General features: G+C 34.2%; 1 protein-coding gene across 4 annotated transcripts in view; it reads right to left on the reverse strand.

Moving 5' to 3' along the window:
* Positions 1–21,856, reverse strand: part of LOC123548466 (neurogenic locus Notch protein-like) — a 38,903-nt gene extending 17,047 nt beyond the window's left edge. Inside the window, exons 1-9 of one of the 4 annotated variants that reach the window (XM_053546382.1) lie at positions 21,744–21,856; positions 21,264–21,306; positions 17,313–17,395; positions 12,592–12,699; positions 11,813–11,923; positions 8,190–8,300; positions 3,701–3,814; positions 3,071–3,184; positions 2,716–2,829 (exon numbers count right to left, since the gene is read on the reverse strand). In XM_053546382.1, coding sequence (XP_053402357.1) covers positions 2,716–2,829; positions 3,071–3,184; positions 3,701–3,814; positions 8,190–8,300; positions 11,813–11,923; positions 12,592–12,699; positions 17,313–17,395; positions 21,264–21,306; positions 21,744–21,765 — 820 coding nt within the window. In that variant the 5' untranslated portion in view covers positions 21,766–21,856. The remainder of the gene's footprint in view (positions 1–2,715; positions 2,830–3,070; positions 3,185–3,700; positions 3,815–8,189; positions 8,301–11,812; positions 11,924–12,591; positions 12,700–17,312; positions 17,396–21,263; positions 21,307–21,743) is intronic. The other 3 variants (XM_053546383.1, XM_053546384.1, XM_053546385.1) reach the window with 3 other exon arrangements.
* Positions 21,857–22,901: the final 1,045 nt, after the last annotated feature.

Consider the following 22,901-nt stretch of genomic DNA (forward strand, 5'->3'; position numbering starts at 1 on the left):
AGTACCAGAGGGTCGTCTGTATCGCTTCAAATTTATGATATGTGTTTAACGCTGACCAAAAATAATTCAGCCTTTTTGTTATTCAAAAGTACAGTTAACGTGGAAAATTTATTTCTTTCTTAAAAGGTCACTGGTGGAAACTTTCAGCTCATTTGGGTAAATTCAGTCCTGTGATGCTGACAAAGATGTCGTTTTAACAAACGGCAATAGTTTAAGGAAATCTCTATTAAGGAGGTAGGTTACCTTGTTACCAGGGTAATTCAAATTAGTTGAACCGCAGCAAATTTTTGTATTCCGTGTAATATGATGTTTTAACTGCTACAATCTTAATTCGGTTTACCTCTGTTCCTTCAAGTTCAGTTTTTATCCAGGTTTGAAGAACAGGACCCTCCAAGGGTATTTTATATTGAAAGAAGAAGGAAAATACGGATATTTAACACTTTTCAGTGTATTTTAGTTTCATTGATATCCATAGAAGTCTGCATAATTGATAATTTTACTTGTATGCGTGTTAGCTTTCTATTATAAGCTTAAAATGTATATGTCGCGGGGCTCGTGTTTCCATGGTAACGCATTTTCTCTCATTTTTAAACAACTATGTATAAAAAACGGGGTTTTCGACGGCTTCAGTGCAATTCTGGTAAAGACCAACATGGAATATTTGGGTAATATTATTAGCAAACTACCAAGCACTTTACATGGTACCATATTTTTCTTAAAGTTTAAAGTAACCAAGGCAACAGAGATGTTTAAAATAGCTTATATCATGCTCTTTGTCGTAATTTCTTATAAAAATATTGAATAAAATTATTTTTCCTGTTAATGTGGCTTTAAAACATATTATTCCTAACGTAAGTTATATTTTCGTGTTATTTGCATTTACTAAAATAATTTTCACAGCTTAAAATACTAACAGTAGTACCCTTCGTCTGGCATTTTTCATGGAAAAAATCGTTCAGCATGCTGCAATTGTTGTAATGAAAATAAAAAGCCGAAGCTGTGTTCCTTCAATAGACCAATGTCAACGCTTTTGAATTTTACATTTAGATATATAGGTCACGGGCTTCGTTTCCATGGTAACATCAATTCAATTCAAGAAACCACACTTTACTACTGAAATTTGAACAATTTTAGAGCTTAGTTTTAGTATATATGTAACAAACTATCACGGAAAGTGAAATATAGGTATTTCAAATCAAACTGAAAGATTTTTATTTGAAAATTGCCGTAACAAGTAACCTTTCACCCAGCTATATTCAAAATTACATTGGTTACCATCATCCATTTTCTTACATTCCGCATAACATTTCAATATAACTACATGGAAGAAGCAAAATATTGATTTCAATTCAGAGAAAAAGACTCATAAAAATATTTCAGCAAATAATGGCTGTTTGTAAATAGTTCAAATGAAGAAAATGCACAGAATTACGTACTTTCAAAATAAAAGCTATTTATTTTGCGCGGTAGCTGACACGTAACGTCATGACGTCAATAACGTCATTTTTAGGCAACATTGTTTTGAAGCGTTTCTGCGGCAATTTATTCATTATTTCTGCATTATTAAACCATAAAGCATCAGATCGTAGACAGGTTCATGATTTGTTTTCAGTAAAATGGATATACAAACACATTTAGTTTGTCGTAAACGTCGTCATAAATCGTCACGTTAGCTTCCAGTTGCACATGCGCACATACAAATATTAAGGTAACCTACCTCCTTAATTTTGTTTTTTAAAAAAAAACGTAGTTCTCTAGCCAAATTTAGTTGAGTGTCATCCACTAATTATTTAGGTGAAATGTTTGACCGTAAATGCTGAGTCATGACGTAAAACTGTTTGGACGAATGACGCCACATGAACACAACAACTGATCGTTTGTACCTAGGTGAGCTATTCTTATGTATCTCAGTCATCATAATAAAAAACATTCATGCAAAAATGCATTTTTTTCTGAATTGTTCTTGTCAAAATGTGGTTATTATAATGGAAAAACACAGTTTTTGTCACACAATTGACTTCTTCAAATTCGTATGCCCAATCATGCAATTGACATTATTGATATTTTAAAAACTGAAAATGGTCCTACAACAAGCCAGTAGATATTTACATTTATGTACAAATCACATTTGTATCTTAATATACTAGTAACTGGAAAGCAAAGAAATTTCTGCAAATTGAAAATCCCTTAAATGGATCAAACAACAACATTTTTTCATTGTCTTCTGGATTAGTTCCGGATAAAGTATTTTTCTATAAAAAGGGTAATCCAGCTGTTCTTTAGAAAACATAATCAAGACTTTTGACACGGTTCTCCCCATTCAACAAAAGGAGAGAAAGTATGCTCTTTTATTGAATAACGTTTTGATATGCTAATTGTTCCTTTTGATGCCTGTACGTAGAGTCGAGAACACATATGACACATCGCCCAATCATGAACTTTTTTCTAACAAGTCTGGTAACAGTGAGTAATTGAAACACGACATGCGGAATAAGTCATTTATCAATTCTAAGGTGCCTACCTAATCTGGTATACGTTAGTCAGGTTAGAAAAATATGAAATGCCGTCTTATTAAGTTAGCATAATATAAATAAACGTGAAAAATACATTGTTTCTATATTTTCCGCCCACTATTCCACCTATTGCTTTAAATGAAATAGTTTTAGTTCGAACGAATTAGATTGTTCATTTAGAATATCAAACTGAGAGACTTACTGGAAGTGTCACAGAGTTTTCCAGTATATCTTGAAGGACACTCGCAGATGAATTGCGACAAGTGAGCAAAGCACGTGCCTCTGACACAAGGGTTGTATTTACATGGGTTAGTCACTGCGAAGTAAGGTTGGAAAAAGATTATCTGATAGTTTAAGTATTAACTGACATAACATTAATCCAAAAATAAATTATCTGTAAATTCTGTTAATTTTCATAACACGGAGTCAGTATCATAAGTTTTCAGATTTTAAGTTGTTACTTTTGAGATCACAACAATTCCAAAAAGGCTTTCAAATATTTTATGAATATATTGATAAACAATGTATGAGCTGTACTTTTGGGTAAAGAAACCTACCCTTTTGACAAATGTCTCCACCATACCCTGTCGAACACTGGCAGACATATCGGTTTATTCCGTCTTTACATACTCCACCATTGAGGCAAGGGCTGGATGAACATTCATCTATGTCTGAAATATTGGATTCATATTAAGCAACAGATTAAGCAACATTTTTTTTTAAGAATTTATTTTGACCTATTTCGGAATTTAACGGCCATTATATATATTATATTGCATCAAAAAGTCCGAGCCCCTTTTCATCAATCAACAAAATCAAGTAAACTAAACTACATAGAGAATCCTTCTTTTAAATTATCTTAAATCAGTAGAAAGATGTTTTTAATTAGCACATTTGTGCATTGTGATTTTTACAACATATTATTCAAAAGTCAATCTTGTTCTGTTTTATTTTGCAAAGATGACTTATAGAAAAGATTTAGATTTAGCATGTCAGGAGATAATTTGAATTTGAATTTCCCTAGAAGGTGTGGCCAAAATTGTCTGTACACAATAGCATGTGGATGTAATTATAAATATGTAACAGACGACTTATTTATCGAGTAGTTGGTAAAACAAATATTGTATTCTTATTCAATGAAAATAAAATATGCAGATTTATCTCATAATAATCTAACACGAAATAACCTGTCCCACAATGATCTCCGGTGAATCCTGATGAGCAATTGCACGAGAAGCCTGCTATTTCATCATTACAAATTCCTCCGTTCAAACACGGCTGTGAGAAACATTCGTTAATATCTAAAAAAATAAATAAATAAAAAAATAAAAAATAAATCTACGCTTGATGTTCTTCAAATGACAATCACATTTTCAGTTACATACAAAGTGATTGGAAAGGCTACCGAAATGATAGATGTTCATTTTTTTTCTTAAACGGCATATATCAAAACACTAACCTTTCATGTTTTAGGTGAAAATGGCGTCATTATGACATTTATGAACAATACTTTGCAACATACCTAGACAACGATCTGATAATTTTTCGCTGGAGTGTATCAACATGGTTCCCAAAATGTCTAGTTTAATTAAAGTTGAAGTTATTTCACGTCGTGATTATTTATGATTATTTACAACTTTGGTGAAGTAGCACGGAATCATTTAAAAACATGCATGAAGAATTTCTCAGGTCATTGTTTATGAGAATTATGGCATGCGCCACCTCTCAGGCAACATACCTACCCCATATACCATTGCACCGGGGCAAATGGAAAATGTTATGAAAAAGGATGAAACGAACTAAATGGTCTAAAAGGTCCAAGAATAAGTACATCACTGAGTACACAGCCCTCGTCCCAACTATGATGCATATAATGATCTAAGATGTCTGAAATAACAAAACTATTTTGCAAACTAGATATTGACTATTAAGGAATAAATAATAAATATTCAGACTGTTTTTACCTGTGCGCACATGAACATTGAAATGGGTTCGGTTGTTTCTTAAAGCTAATTAAGTAATAAATATTTGTATCACGGTTACTGAATGTGTGAAAATTTGTGAGGACGTTGAAAAATCAGCTATTAGGTTTTATCTAATAGGAACCGGAAGAGCTTGTTTGTATCAGAATAACTGGTACACGTGTTTACGTTGAAATTAGACTTAAAATAGAAAAAGTGGAAACTTCACAGGTCGCTCAACCCGACAAAAACGAAAATGTTGCGGGCTCGGTTCGATCAAACCACACATTAGTATTTGTTACAATGTCAGTAATAATATCGAAATATTTCTACCTTACAAATATTTAATATTTGGTAAAACTACATAATACCGACAGTCAATTTGAACAATTCCTACTTTACAAGTACAAACTCTTCTACTGAACGATTCTCATTATAGATATACGGACAGCCACATTGAACGAAACCGACTTTCAAAGCAGACAGCCATATAAACCAACTTTCATCTCGCGGAAACCGACAGTCACATTTAACGATTCCTATCTCACAAATATAGACAATTATACTGAACGATTCTCGACTTTAAAATACAGACAATCACATTACTCTATTCTCATCTTACAACTACAGTCAATTATATTGAATATTGAACTATTCACCTGACAAACTGCGACAATCACAATGAACAATTCTAACCGTACAAACACTGGCAGTTATACTAAGTGATACTAACCTTACAAATACCGACAATAGCAGTGAAAGATACTAACATTACAAACACCAACAGTCATATTCAATTTGGATGATTCTGACCTTACAAATACTGACAGTCACAATGACAAATTCTCACCTTATAAAAACCAACACTCGAACTGAACGATTCCTACCTTACAAATATCGAAAATCATACTGAAGGAATCAAATCTTCTAAAACAGACAGCAACACTAAACGATTCTCACATTGCAAAGACCGACAAACACCGACAGTTATATTGAACTTTTCTTATCTTGCACACATCGACAGTCAATTTAAACGTTTTTACCTATGTCGCAGAATTTGCCAGAGTAGCCCAGCACTGAATGATTCCAACATTACAAATGCCGGCAATCAAATTTATTTTCTCCTTTCAAATACCAGAAGTCATATTGAACGATTTTCATCGTAGAAGAACGGACTGTTCCATTGAACGATTCTCGTCTTTCAAGTACAGACCAATGCGGAATGATTACCATCTTACATACAGACAGTAATATTGAATGATTCTAATTTTTCAAATAACGTCAGTCTCGTTGAACGATTCCTACCAAACAAATACCGACAGTCTTGTTGAACGATTCACATCTTACAAATACAGACGGTCATATTGAACAATTCTTATCTTACAAATACCGACAGTCATATTGAACGATTCTTATCTTACTAACATCCACAGTCATGTAAGACAATTCTTATTTTCCACATACCGACAGTCATGTTGAACGATTCACATCTTACAAATACAGACAGTCATGTTGAACGAATTCTTATCTTACAAATACCGACAGTCATGTTGAACAATTCTTATCTTCCACATACCGACAGTCATGTTGAACGATTCACATCTTACAAATACAGACAGTCATGCTGAACAATTCTTATCTTCTACATACCGACAGTCTTGTTGAACGATTCACATCTTACAAATACAGACAGTCATGTTGAACTATTCTTATCTTACAAATACCGACAGTCATGTTGAACAATTCTTATCTTCCACATACCAACAGTCATGTTGAACGATTCACATCTTACAAATACCGACAGTCATGTTGAACAATTCTTATCTTCCACATACCAACAGTCATGTTGAACGATTCACATCTTACAAATACACAGACAGTCATGCTGAACAATTCTTATCTTCTACATACCGACAGTCTTGTTGAACGATTCACATCTTACAAATACAGACAATCATGTTGAACGATTCTTATTTTACAAATACTGACAGTCATATTGAACAATTCACATCTTACAAATACCGATAGTCATATTTGACGATTCACATTTTACAGATATCATGTTGAACGATTCTTATCTTACAAATACCGACAGTCATGTTGAACAATTCACATCTTACAAATACATAAGACGGTCATATTGAACGATTCTTATCTTACAAATATTGACAGTTACATTGAAATGTATCCAACTTATTTACAAATACTTACATTAACACTGAATGATTCTCATTCTACAAACACCGACAGTCGTATTGGAATATTCTCACATTAGACAGACATATCGAACAATTCTCACTCTACAAATACAGACAGTCAATTGAACGATTTTCATCTTACAAATATTGGCAGTCATATTGATATATTCTTAGCATATACCGACATTCATATTGAACGATTCACAAATACCGACAGTTACGTTGAACGATTCTCATCTTACAAATACTGACAGTCATATGGAAATATTTTCATATTAAAAATACAGACAGTCACACATTGAACGATTCTTATTTTACAAGTACTGACAATCATATTGAAATATAATCGCTTTACAAAAATAGACAGTCATACTGAACAATTCTAACCATAGAAATACAGACATCACATTGAACGATTCCAACCTTACAAATACCGACATTCATATTGAAATACCTCACCTTACAAATACAGACAGTCAAATAGAACGATGCCTACATTACAAATACAGACATTTACATTGAACAATTCCTGTCTTACAAATACAAACAATCATGCCGAAAGATTTCTAACTTACAAATATCGATGGCCATATTGAACGATTTCTGACGACCTAACCACAGTCACGTTGAACGATTCTACCTACCTTTACTTTTCAACCTTGTAAACACCGACAATCATATTGAACGATTCTCACAATTCAAATACCGACAGTCGCTTTTGAACAATTCCGACCTTACAAATTCATTCATTCACTTTGAATAATTCTAACCTAAGACTTACAAATATCGAAGGTCACACTAAACGATTCTTACCTCACTGATATAGACAGTCTTACTGAATGATTTTCATCTTACTACGTACGATGGTGAAAACGCGATGGTACGATGGTGAAACCACGATGGTACGATGATGATAACGCGATGGTACGATGGTGAAAACGCGATGGTACGATGATGAAAAAACGATGGCACGATGGTACGATGATGAAAACGCGATGGCACGATAGTGCGATGGTGAAAACCCGATGGTACGATGATGAAAACGCGATATTACATCGACATTTCACCATCGTACCATCGCACCATCGCGATTTCATCATCGTGTCATCGCGTTTTCACCATCGTACCGTCGTTGTTTCATCATCGTGCCATCGTGCCATCGCGCCATCGCGTTTTCGTCATCGTACCATCGTGCATCGCGGTTTAGTATTAAATAAGAAGTCACGATTGTCCAAACGGAACACCGTATCTTACAGACAAAGTTCAGACAGTTTCATTGAACGAGTCTTATTTTACTTCAGTACAGACAGTCACATTGAACGATTCTTACCTTACAAAATATAGACAGTCACATTGAACGATTTTTACCTAAACGCTCACCGATTCTTACCTTAAAAGAACGACAGTCATATTGGGAGATTCTTGACTATCTTATAAATACAAAGAGGCATATTGAATACAAATACCGACAGTTATTTTGAGCTATTCTTAAGCTATTCAAGTTAAACAATTCTTACCTATTTCGCAGAGTTTGCCAGAGTAGCCTGGAGGGCAGACACAACGGAACTGTTTATGATAGTGGTAACAAACACCTCTCTCACATGGATTAGACTTGCATGCGTTTATAGCTGAAATGTATCGACATACTATGATGATATTCTAACAAAGAAGAAACGGATGAAAATAAAGATGAAGCACGGATTGTGTTCTGTACTAAGGCCGAGTTTAAGGCGTATTTCCCATATGCAAAAAGGGGTAAACAAACAAGAGCTGTCAGAGGCAGCAACGCTCGACTATTCAACAGCCTTGTTAAATGAATGAAAACAAAAGTTGAAAAAGGGGCATCATTTTGTAATATGCAAAACAGGGTTATGTGAAGTTTCCACATTTTCTATTTTATGGAACCTGCACTCAGTGTTTATCAGCTTATAACAATGGACAAGTGCGTGAAGTTTCAATCCATTCTGATAAGTGGGTACTGAGTACAAGCTTACATACAAAAACTTAACCAACAAGAGCTGTCTCCATAGGATGACACATGCCCCCGATGGCACTTTGAATGAATAGTTATGGCCGATGTTAGAGTTTAGGACCTTTGACCTACGGACCTGGGTCTTGCGCGCGACACGTCGTCTTACTGTGCCACACATTCATGCGTAGTAAAAATCCATGCATGAATGACAAAGATATGGACCGGACATGCCCATCATTGCACTATCATGAAATATGACCTTTAACGTCTAAGTGTGACATTGACTTTTGAGCTACGGACCTGGGTCTTGCGCGCGACACGTCGTCTTACTGTGGTACACATTCATGCCCAATAATTTTAAAATCCATGCATGAATGACAAAGATATGGACCGGACACGCCCATCAATGCACTATCATGAAATATGACCTTTAACGTCTAAGTGTGACCTTGACCTTTGAGCTCAGACCTGGGTCTTGCGCGCGACACGTCGTCTTACTGTGGTACACATTCATGCCCAAAAAATTATAAAATCCATCCACGAATGACAAAGATATGGACCGGACACGCCTATGAATGCACTATCATAAAATATGACCTTTAACGTCTAAGTGTGACCTTGACCTTTGAGCTATGGACCTGGGTCTTGCGCGCGACACGTCGTCTTACTGTGGTACACATTCATGCCAAGTTATTTGAAAATCCATCCATGGATGACAAAGATATGGACCGGACACGAAAATTGCGGACAGACCGACAGACAGACGGTTCAAAAACTATATGCCTCCCTTCGGGGGCATAAAAACTACTAAGTCAGTAAAGGGGCATAATTTTGTAAAAACGCAAAGTAGAGTTATGGAACGTGACATTGCATCTCATATCATGACAGTGAAGTTTCAATCCAATCCCTTTAATGGGTATTGAGATATAAGCTTACATATAACATTTAACCGAAAACTGTTGAAAAAAGGGGCACAATTTTGTAAAAATACAAAGTAGAGTTATTAAACCTATGCAATGCATGTCAGGTCATATCAGTCAACAAGAGTGTTAAGTTTCAATCTATTCTCATTAGTGGATACTGCGATACCAATTGGCATAAAAAACTTTACCAAAACCTGCCCAAAAACTGCAAAAAAAAAAAGTCGAAAAAGGGGCATAAGTTTGCAAATTATGGGACCTTTATAGTGCATGTCAAATTATGACAGTTAACTAGACTAAGTGTATGAAGTTTCAATCTTTTCCCATGTGTGGGTATTGAAATACCAGCCCACGAACAAAACCTTTACCAGAAAAATGTTTAGTCGAAAAAGGGGCATAATTTTGTAAAAGAGCGGAATAAAGTTATGGAGCCTGTGCATTGTAAGTCAGTTTATCACAGTGAAAAAGTGTGTGAAGTTTCAATCCATTTCCACAAGTGGTTACTGAGATACAAACTTAAATAACCAAAAACTTAACCAAATCGGGACGTGGACGCCGACGCACGGGCGAGTGCAATAGCTCTACCTATTCTTGGAATAGTCGAGCTAAAAATCTACAACTGAAAACAAATTCTGTGCAGTATTTTATTGGTTTAGATTTAGTGCAATAATTATCATTCACATCTTGTACGAAATTTTATAGCTGTAAAAGACCTGTATTCTTCGCTCTTGCCTGATATAGATGTCATCGACAGCGTATATCCCGCACTCTGTCATCAACAAGCAGTGTAACTTATAATATTCGCCAGAAGAAATAGATTGCAATCGTTTTGTAAAGATGTTCTCGAAGAGCTTTGATTTCAGCAGTGTTTGTAGATCAATTATGTTTGTTACATTATCCGTGAGGTCAATGTACGAGTCTGATAAGTTAATTACAACCATATGGTTTGGACATAATTAGAGGGGAAACTGTATTTGTTTCAGAGTGCAGGTGATATCACGTCCTTAAGAGGATAAAAGAAATATATTCTTATTTCTGCTTAGTCAGAAACTTTTTTGATATATATCTGAGTAAACATGAAAATTTAAAAAACTGAAATTGATGCTTATACTTTAACAGCTGAATCAAATTATCTAAAAGGAAGTGCAAACACTGACAATGTTAGCAACATAAATTTGATGATTAAGATTCCAATTTCGTAGAAACTGGTTCGCGAGAATTTAACACAGAAATAACAAACGAAGCGAAATTCTACAGAAATACTCTCCGAGTAGACACAAATGTTCATTTTATTTAGCTTTTCAAAATTGTCTAAGGATGAGTTTCCTTTCATTCAAAAATATTTTGACTTACTAACCTTTTCCAAAATGCAGTTTGTCAGATATGATTAAGATCCCTCTAGTTATTTGTGTTGGGAACGATTTACTTAAGGAGATGCAAATTATTTATCAATTTGCAGTTTAGCTGAGGTATTATTTTTTTCAATGGAATTATATGTCATTACTTCATTTTGATGTAATGATCAGTATATCTTTCTAAATGTGTGTGGTATTTCAAAACTGCTTATTCAAAATGAAAAAGTTATTATCAAACAACTAGTCAGTGCGGTCAAAGAAGACTTGACAAGTGTACAACAAATAAGTGAAATTGAAAGGAAATCCGACTGCTTAACTTTTTTATATTCAAACTAGTTAACTTCCTGTATAACATTATAGATATCAAAATAATACTATAAAGTAACCTGGTACGTAGGTACATATTTTTGTTTATTCTACTTTTTATAACTTATGTCAGACTACATTATTGTCAACTTTAAATCGCAAATAGCCAGAAAATAGTTGCAAGTATCTTTTTTAATTTTCGATATGTCTTTTAGTTTTTTATTCGCAGTGCTGGCATTCTGAAAAGATATTAAAGAGGCAAATGAGCTGATAGGGTTTATGTAATTAAAAAGACTGGATAGACAATCTGAGGGAGGAAAAAGTGTAGACCTCTTCATTTTGAGGTCACGGATACGTGAAAAATATGGATTCCGCTTCCCCAAGAAAAACATTGAGTATTTTCTATGACAGTTACTAGACACTATTCTGAAAGATTAGTACAAAGTTAGTTTCAGAATGTGGAAACTGTTGTTGTTATAAAGAGGTTTTGTGCTTAATTGAAAACTTATACCAAAGCCTGCTGTAAAAAAGAACAACATACATCTGAAACATTATAATCATTATTTGATGTTGTATATTGTGCTTACTTGCATCACAGTTTTTACCAGTGTACCCCGAGGGACAAACACAATAATAGTCTGCACGGTGATGGAGGCATATACCCCTCAGACAGGGATTAGTGCTACATGCATCAAGAGCTGAAATAACAAACAAAACAAAAAATGTTTTAAGAAAGCTTAACCAAATTTGTAACAAAATAATGTCAGACAAAATATTCAAATTTGAAATATTGCCTAGCAAAAACACACAGTAGCCAGTTAGTATCATTGTTTGTCCCTCAGACAATGGATGTGATTTGTGAACACAATTTGCATTTCAAAAAGATGTGTTTGCTTATTCTGCGCTTTTGCGTTTATACATGGTTGTGCAGTAAGTTATCTCTATGATGAGATACACATTGTTTAGTGCGTCTGTTATCTTTAAGCAATACAAATATATCTGAAATTAAAATGGGTCCTAGCCCGCCCGCTTAGCTCAGTAGGGAGAGCGTTGGTCTACGGATCACGGGGTCACGAGTTCGATCCCCGGGCGGGGCGTATGTTCTCCGTGACGATTTGATAAAAGACATTGTGTCTGAAATCATTCGTCCTCCACCTCTGATAATTCATGTGGGGAAGTTGGCAGTTACTTGCGGAGAACAGGTTTGTACTGGTACAGAATCCAGGAACACTGGTTAGGTTAACTGCCCGCCGTTACATGACTGAAATACTGTTGAAAAACGGCGTTAAACCCAAAACAAACAAACAAACAAACATAAAATGGGTCCTTCATTAATCAAGCATCATTTTAATGTTACTTTACTAACTTGTTTCACAATTCGTCCCAGTGAATCCAGAAAGACAAAAGCAATGGTATTCTGTCCCATTTCCAAAACATGTCCCGTGTAAACATGGATTTGAACTGCAAGCATCCCCTACAATAATATGATAGTTTTGAAGACATATAAAAGGAAAAATCTGAAACACGTCCTAAAGATATTATATTATGAGCATGTTTTATTATCTTTGTACATATATGAGCCATCCGTCCTCGTCTTGTGGGATTGTTATGTCGGAAAGATAACGAACTGGGAAGATGTGAGTTCAAAATCATTTGTTTCACGGCCTTGTATGACTACCTATGGAACTAGTATTGTTTCGTCATAGAAAGCGGGCTCAAGAGCGATTTAATTTAGCTTTCAGCTTTCTTCACAAAAGGTGTTGTATTACAGTAACAATTACGGAGTTGTTTGACTGCTTTATTTAACAAATTCATGTTGTATATTATATCATTACCGACTCGTTGTTTTCTGAACCCACGTAACCCTATTGAGTAGGTCTTTGATGACTTTCTGTCCTTCTTCAATTTGTCGGGATTTCAGTCAAACCGACCGATGACTAGAAAGACATATGATCAAAGACGAACCGACGATTATACAATGTATAATGGTAGCTTCTGAAAGGGAAATAACATTAAGGTAGTTCTGCACGTTTGATATACCGGAAGTAATGGCGTTACGTCATTTATCCGGAAAACGTAGAATAAAGCCTGGAATCGGCGTACGGAAATGAAAATCATTTTATGAATTAATGACAACCTGTGAGTAAATGTATTAAAATGGCACTTTTACTATATTTCTAAAGTCAAAATAGGATATTAAAACATAAATGATGCTAAATAATTCAAAATAACGTCTTAGAATTAGTGTGGAATAGTCGGTTCACTTTAATCATGGTCAAATATCTCAAAAATAAGCACACGGATATATACATTTTACTTCACCAGATTATAGGCCATTTGTTTATTTACAACCGTGAGAAGTTTCATGAAAATCTACATTGTAGGAAAATTCCTATTTGCGAAAATGTTATGAAAGTTGCAATTTTCCCATAGGCTTCCATTATGAAAAATTGCGTGAGGTCCATTTTTTTTCAAATCACTCTAGCAAAAAATCAAGCACACGACCCTCTCTTTTTTATTTGCTGAAGATTTCCTAGGTATAATCTGAAGTTTTGAAAAATCAGAGTTTTATCAAATTCTACATTGTAAAACATTTCGAGCCAAACGTGCAGAACTACCTTAAAACCGTTGTCCTATTACACATAGTGAAATCAAGACGGATAGGAAATGAATGCTTACCAGCAACATATTTTAACTCCTTTCTGTTCCTTTAAGAAATTAACAACTGATTTACAACAGTAGAAACTGTCAAAACGCCTGAAAAAGTCCTTTATTTTGAAATTACAGCTGTAAAATACCTGTAAGTGGAAAATGACTAGAAAACAGTTGAAAATTACCAGTGTAAAACGTGCAAGTATCAAAAATACAGCTGTAAAATTCACAGTTGAAAGTAACAGCTGTAATATGTCTTAAAATTACATCTGTAACATTTTTGAAGGGAAACAGTATTGTCAGTAATTTTAAAGAGAATTTCTAAAGTTTTTTAAGTGCATCTTTCTGCGTAGCCGACGCTATCTACGGAAAATTGAAGTGAAGTCAACATTTGTTGAAAAATGTGACAGACAATCTTAAATATGAAGTATCTTGAATAAAATAACATTTTTCAGTAAGTTTTATCTGTAATCAAATGTTGATACTGTTTTCTTTTTTTTTTTTATTGTATTGGCATATATCATCCCTGACATGTATGATGCAACTTGCCATTTGTGGCTATGTTTAGACAGCGCATTTTAGTGCAAAGATAGTATTGTTCATAATATGTTTAACAATTAACTTTGTATTGTTAGAACAGTATCTCCTTTCAGATCATTTAGTATTCAACTGTTTTAACTTATTTTTTAACTTCCAGCAGATATAATCAAATTGGTCAGGTTAGCGCCATTTTTCGTCTGAACAGGTGTTGTATTGAAACGGTCTTAACATACAAGTTATCCTGGTGACCCATACATTTTTGGCATTTTTTATGTTCACGATACAATTATCTATATGAAAGGAAAACAGGAAAAAATCTATGAAACAGTATTTTTTCAAAATTTAAAAACAATATTCTTTACCATGAGAAATTATCATTGAAAAAAGTTTACAAAAGTGAACATGAAACAAAAACTCTTTTATCAATTATTGTAATGGTATAGTAAAACAAACATGGCTATGATATAAAAAAGTATATAACAAAATCTGTTAAAAGAGCTGTCCTGATGCATATTTTTTAAAATTCTGAAGATGTTGAAAAACCTCTAGAAGTTTCAGAAACAGAGGGTGTGTTCAAAACAATTTTTTGCATAAACAAGCCTGGTCACCCACTGATTTTATTTGTTCTTTGCTTTCAGGATAAATTTTCCTGTCATATATATGAATTTGAAAAAAAAATCTATGAAAGGAAAAAAACTATAGGAATTCTCTTTAAATGTATTTCGGTATAAAATTGAAGTTTACAGAGACACACAAATCTTCTAAGATTTTGGAATTTTAACCCTAGTGGAGTAAGCGTAACTGCTTAATTATCTATTATAGTTGTTAAAAGACGTGTATAAGTACATTCATTAAATTTTTAAACTGTATTTGAAACTGATAAGTTCAGAAGAAACAAGAACTCGTTAAACACGAAATATCCACCTTAATGCATTCAAAAATAGAAATTATTTTGTCACTGTGCACTGTACGTTTGGCGTACAGACCTCAAGTCAGTATGTATGGGTCATTTACCAGTCATAAGTGACCTCTGTATAAAATGTGATCTTAAACCAAAGCATTCTTTAGTTATCTGGCAAAAATCATTCTACTAATCTGGGTTAGTGTGACCTTGACCTTTGACCTACTGACCCCTGAATCAACAGGGCCATCTGCTGGTCATGGCCAACCTCTCTATCATGTTTGGTTATCGTCCGGAAACGGTTTAAATGTCACGGGTCATTGTGACCTTGACCTTGACCTACTGACTTTAAAAACAATAAGGTTCACTCTGGTCATGATCAAACTCCCTATTAAGTTTCGTGATTCTAGGCCAAAGCGTTCTCAAGCTATCGTCCGGATATGTTTAACTTTTCCAGGTCACTGTGACCTTGAACTTTGACCAAATAGCTTTAAACTCAAAAGAAGTCATTTGCTGGTAATGATCAACCTTGATATCAAGTTTCGTGATCCTAGCCTCAAACGTTCTCATGTTATTGTCCGGAAATGGTTTAACTGTTCCGGATCACTGTGACTTTAACCTTTGACATACCGAACTCAAAATCAATAAGGTTCATTTGTTGGTCATAATCAACCTGCATAATAAGTTTCGTGATCGTAAGCCAAAGCGATCTCAAGCTATCATCCGGATGTGGTTTAACTGTCTGTTCGAGGTCAATGCGCTCCTTGAACTTAAAACTAATAACTTCAAAATCAATAAAAGTCATTTGCTGGTCATTATCAAACTTGATATCAAGTTTCGTGATCCTAGCCTCAAACGTTCTCATGTTATAATCCGGAAACTGTTTAACTGTTCCGGATGACTGTGACCATGACCTTTGACTTACTGATCTCAAAATCAATAGTGATCGATTGATGATCATGATCAACCTGCCTATTATTTTTCGTGCGTACTCAAGTTATCGTCCGGAAATGGTTTAAATGTTCTGGGTCACTGTGACCTTGACCTTTAACGCACTACTCTCAGAATCAAAAGGGTCATCTACTGCTCATTACCAACCTTTCTATTAACTTTCATGGTCCTAGGCTTAAGAGTTTTTGAGTTATCATCCGTTAAACCGATTGGTCTGCATACCGACCGACATACCGACCGACATACCGACCGACCGGCATCTTCAAAGCAATATATCCATATATCCCTCCTTATTCGACAAAGGGTTAACACTTACAAGTTTTTGTAACAAAGACAGTTTTATAAACACGATCTGATGTCTAGTTTCTACTTTATGTTCTAATCTTGAATTTTGAAAAAAAGAAATATACATTACTGATTTTGCCATTTTTGTAGTAATTGCTACACTTTATAAGAGAATTACAATTCATGAACAGGCTCAATCAAACCGATCCTGCAACATTTTCGTTTTTGTCGTGTTGGGCGACCTGTGAAGTTTTCACTTTTTTCTATTTTAAAACTTTTTGTACCTGTGTTTTCGTCCCTTGAAATAATGTCCTCTTTTTTTCAACACCTGTAATATTTCTACAGCTGTTGAGGCATTTTTACAGCTGTAACTATTTTCATTTTAACAGCTGTAAGTTTTTAACAGCTATATCTCATTTGCATAATTCGAACTGTTGTACAGTCGTTTTACAGCTGTGAATTGTAATCTATATCTGTAAAATTGATGGTGTTATAAAAAATCTAAAGATGTAAATTTGAAATATTTTTTACTGTAAATTTGAACGAAAATACAGGTCGTTTACAGCTGTAAAATGTCGTACAGTCTAGAATAGCGTTATCACATACTTAGTATTTATTTTCTGTTTGTTATTAGCGGATGCCGTGTCTCATGCTCGTCCACAATCTAATTCTTATAGAGTCTGCAAAAGTTCTAACGTAATGCATGCGTTATCCTTACAATATAATGTGCAATACCATCGTTTGTGCAACTGACTTACCATCAGAACTAGTTGTGTTAGTCTGTGTGTCTTGTAAATTCTGCGATGTTTCATGCGATGGTGAACTTTCCGTTAATTGTACTCTGAAGTAATAGATTTTGTTTCAGGTTTTTTCTTAAATTTTATTTATATGAATATTATGACAAATAAGTATATGTACATTTTTTTACCTGTATATTTTTCGCTCAAACTACAGGCTTTATCATTGACAGCTGTTTGCAATTAAAGCTGATTTTTGTTTGAAAATAGGCAGGCTCTACACAGATTGATAATAACCGAAAAGTTACACTAGCCTTTTGATATGAATATTTGTATCGTTGCGCCACTGTTAGTATTGCCAGCTTTGTGATGTTGGCTAAATAAACGACATACGAGTAACGACATTAAAAAAAACATAAATGTCGTTCATTACGCGACATACGACATTCGAAACAAGTTGAATGTCGTGCATAAAACAACATTGGACATACGACATACGACATTGACAAAGAAAATTTGAATGTCCTTCAGTGCGCGACTTACGACGTTCGAAAAAAGTGAATGTCGTCCAAAAACGACATTGGACATACGACATTCGAACTTAGACAAACAAAACTTGAATGTCGTTCAGTACGCGACATACAACAAACGACATTCGAAAATAATTGAATGTCGTGCAGAAAACGACATAGCACATACGACATTTGAACTTTGACACACAAAATTTAAATGTCGTTCAGTGCGCGACATACGACATATGATATTTGAAAAAAAAAATGAATGTCGTGCAAGAAACAACATTGGACATACAGATCAGCTCACGCGGAAAGCCAATTCTACTCGATCCTCGGAGGATGGCCAAAGCGAGTACCAAGTTTCCGACTCAAGTTTCTTCGTGTCAGCCATTTTCCGTCAAGGAATTTCGCTATCTGACTCCGAGGATTTATGCGAAGTCACTCGAAGGAAATCCTCGAAGTGACTCGAGATGAAATCCAATTGGCGGAATACACACCTGTCTTGGTTTCTTTTGTTTCCGAGTCACTTGAAGGAATTCCTTCGAGTGACTCCGAGACGAATAATTAATTACCTATACAAATTTAAAAGGGCCTTCGAGTAACTTTGAGGACAGATTTCAGATTACTCGGAGCAGGGTGATTATATTTTACTTAGTGATAAACGAAATAATAGAGTATTTGTAAATAAAAATAATACTGTAGTATTTTTTTATCTTACTTTAAAATAAACCATATTTTTCTGTTTACTTATGATATTTCATCACTTTTGAGTGGATACGGCAGTAGTATTGTTTTATCCTATTTATAATTCCTTCCAAATAAATACATTAAAAAAAAGACCATTTTCATAATGAAAATTAATCATTTCTCCTATAATTTTCATTAATTAATAAAGGTCACTTTTCTTTCACGGCAATTATTTTAACGTTTATCTAGTTTTATATAGTTTCTAATTTAGTCCATTTTACATCAGTTTATTTCTAAATCTAATTTGCACTGTCAGAAACTATTTCAATATAATATTTAACAAATCACTATTTTTTAATGGCAGTTATTTGAAATTTTGTTTTGTTTTATATAATTCTTAATACTTAACGACTTACTTTTCTAGCGGGCGCATTTTTAAAGTTTATCTAGTTATAAATTATTCATTATTTAGTGCATTTTCATGACTTTATTTCCAAATTACAATTCGCAAAGTCAGAAATTATTTCTATATCAAAATTTAACAAAGCAGTTTCCTTTAACGGCGCTCATTTGGAAATTTGTTTAATTATATATGATTAATGATTTAGTCCGTTCTACATAAACTTACTTCTAAATCTAATTCGCATGTATTTCAATATCATACTTAACAATTTACTTTTAGCGGGTGTTATTTTAAAGTTTATCTATTTATAAATTATTCTTAATTTAGTGCATAAATTATTACACGTCTTTTTTCCTAAATTCAATTTGCAAAGACAGAAAATATTTAAATATCAAAATTTAACAAATCACTTGCCTTTAACGGCGGTGATTTGAAAGCTTGTTTAATTTCGTATGATTAATAATTTAGTTTATTATACATAAATATACTTCTTAATCTAATTCGCATGGTCAGAAACTATTTCAATATCAAAATTCACAACAGTTTCATACATCCAATTAAAAGAACAAGCTATTTATATAAAAACAATCCGTCCAAGTTAGGATATACTGCCTCGAAGTTTCGTCAAATAATCTCGCGGCACTCGAAATGACCGATTTATTGTTTATTACAGACTCGGAGTCGCGCGGAGTAGCCATAAAATACCGGAAATCATTATAGTGTTACCTGTATAATTTCGACTCGGAGTTCCGTCAAGTAATTTCTCGGAGTGACTCGACGAAATTCCGCTAAAGTAATAAAACTATAACAGTCGGTACTCCGAGTCAGAATTAGGCAGTACTCGGAGGAATTCATCGCTATGCAAGATTTTTCCTTCGAGGAAAAACGGAAAGTGGGTTTTCCGCGTGAGCTGATCTGTAGGACATTCAAACTTTGACAAGCAAAAACTTGAATGTCGTTCAGTGCGCGACTTACGACATACGACATTTGAAAAAAATTTGAATGTCCTTTAAAAAACGACATTAGAGATACGACATTCAAACTTTGACACACAAAATTTGAATATCTTTCAGTGCTCGACATACGACCTACGATATTCGAAAAAAAAATTGAATGTCGCGCATAAAACGACATTGGACATACTACATTGAATTTCGAACTTTAACACCCAAATATTTGGATGTCGTTCATTGCGCGATATACGACATACGAAAAAAATTTACAAAACCACATTAGATATACGACATTCGAACTTTGACACACAAAATTTGAATGTCGTTTATAACGTGACATACGACATACGACATTTGTAAAAAAGTTCAATGTCGTGCAAAAAACGACATTTGAATACAAAATTAAAAAAAAATGAATGTCGTGCAAAAAAAAAACGACATGGGACATACGACACTCGAACTTTGACAAACAAAAATTGATTGTCGTTCCGTGTGCGACATTCGAAAAAAAAGTTGAATGTCGTGCTACAGGGCGCTGGCCAAGACTAAGCTGGCCCGACCCAGGGAGCCATGAGAATTCCTCCAATGGTATCGCTGGACTCAGTGAAGATAGTGTTTGAGTTTTCATGACTGCCTTGACAGCTCTGAAAAGTTCATATTTTAAGAATATTACCGGACTTTGTCCTATGACCTTGACCCCTAGCCGACCGGGTTCGAACCTGACTTGGCCGGTTTTCTCTAGGTACTGGCTTGCCCTTTGCAACAAGGTATCATTTATTAAAATCGGACATTTTAAGAAGAATAAAAAACAGAAAAATCTTTTAATGAAAATCAGGAAACTTTCTTGTAATCGACTTCAGCATGCATTCAACAGCGTGAATTCCAAAATTAAGCAAGTGTGCACCAGTAAACAACTGCAACGCTTAAGTATCACAAAAGAAAACATTGCTTTTTCGAAAACAAGATATATGTAAGAGTTTAAAAAACAACAAAAATAACCAGGGTGTTTAAAAAGAAATTTATTTATTTATAACAAAAAAAGTAACAACTTTATTTTTGTCTTCTGTTTATTTACTGATGTTTTGGTCCGACCTTCAGGTCATATTTCTGAAGTCTGCGAACAGCGAGCAAGTCAGTTTCCCACGATACTTGTGGGAAGCTGGAAAATTTTAACATTTCGTGATAATCTGGAGATATTTGATGAGATAATTTTAACTTTCTTCTATAAAACGATGATAATAACGGTAACATGCCAGTTGAAGTGGTGCTTAAACCACATTTACTAATCAATCAAACAAATACACGATTAGATATCTTTACTGTTGCATAATTGCTTCCGTATGAATTGTCAAACAAGTATGCTGTTTCAAATTTAATCATATTAAAAGCAAATTTTTGCTCAGCATTTTCTTACCTTAGTAGCAACGTTGCAGCGATGGAAATAAAAGAAATGACCTCTGAAAAATAGATATTTAGTATTCAGCATTTAAAGAATACTATATATTAATATCAAATATTTCAAAGTTACATATTTAGACTAGATCTGTACAACAAGGGTAAATATGATTGAATAGTTTCTTAAGTACCAATAAACTATTTTAAACAGTTTAAACAGTACAAACGTACCCTCAAACAGTTTTGAAGTTTATATACATGTGTAATTGTAAAATACTGATACACAATAATATCCTTTAGAAATATAGAACACAACCAGTAACATACAACCTGACTCTAGCACTGACATGAACGAAGGTTCATCTTAAAAGAGCAGAACTATTCTAAATGATTATTAACGAGTTCTACAAAGACCTCACTATACGGAACCTTTTTTTTATCCAGATCAATATCAACAAACAAAAATATACAAAGAAGAACTAAACAACATATTACTTACTTTTTGTTCCCAGAGAAAACATTTCGTCCTTTCATAATATCCTGTATCGTGCAACTGATAACAATTTCTGCCGTAAGTATATAACGCAGAAAAGTTCACCGCATGAAGGATACTTATAACCATTAAAAATGCACATTTTATATGTTGACTTACGTAATGACGAGAAGAAAGGTGGTCTAGTAGTGTCTACCGCTCAACACGGAGGTCGAGGGTTCGAAACCTTTTTATATGACATAAAATTTGGCTTTCATGAAAGAAGATTCTCGACAACAACAGGTATACATCTGATTTGATTTTATACATTTCTTTATATTGTAAAAAAGTCGTCGAACTTGATCAAAAAAGACAAGTAGTGACACAGCTAGTGTTCTTCACGCATGATGATCATAATAATCCATGTAACGTAACCATCAGCACTTTCCGTTGTCAGATTCTTACAAACACGTTCATATTTTCGGCAAGTTTTCTTCAGACTTGGGTTGCAGGAAAGATGAATGTTCAAATAGGAAAGATAAACCAGAAGCGGGGGTTTATAACAGAATGGTAATGATACTGATAAGTACATCTTGTGGCTGTGTTTTTTTTATTCAAAGATATTGGTACAGTTTCAATCTTTAAATCTATTTATAACAAATTCAATTACATGTATCCGCCGCCGAACGGGATTAAGGTTTCAACCTTAAAGCATTCTCTGCCTACAATTAGCAATGCCACTAAATTTCGATCTCTTTGAAAACTACCTAGTTTTTATTGAATTATATGATTATAACCATTTTGGTGTATTCGGTAGTAATTACCTTAACGAAAGCTGCCTAAAACAATACAAAAGCATTGGTTTCTGTGAAAACTACCTCTTACTAGGTTTGGTCTGTTTACCCCATACCTAACTTAAGTTATTGTGAGAAAACAAAGGACAATGATACTGACCATGACCCAAGCATCCCAAAATTCAACTAAATCCACGGCCTCCGTGCTAACTTCCTAAATCCAAGTTCGGTCTAAACTGAAGCTATTGTGTAGGAACAATTTTCCATTTTAGTGACAAGAACGCATACCGTACAACAGTTTCAAAGAAGACTTGTTAGTCACAACATCTTTTAACAAAATGGGCCTTAGGATGCCATTAATTTAAAACGAAATACCCTATATAAATACGGG

The sequence above is a fragment of the Mercenaria mercenaria genome, chromosome 6 (assembly GCF_021730395.1).
Source record: "Mercenaria mercenaria strain notata chromosome 6, MADL_Memer_1, whole genome shotgun sequence".
Lineage (NCBI taxonomy): Eukaryota > Metazoa > Mollusca > Bivalvia > Venerida > Veneridae > Mercenaria > Mercenaria mercenaria.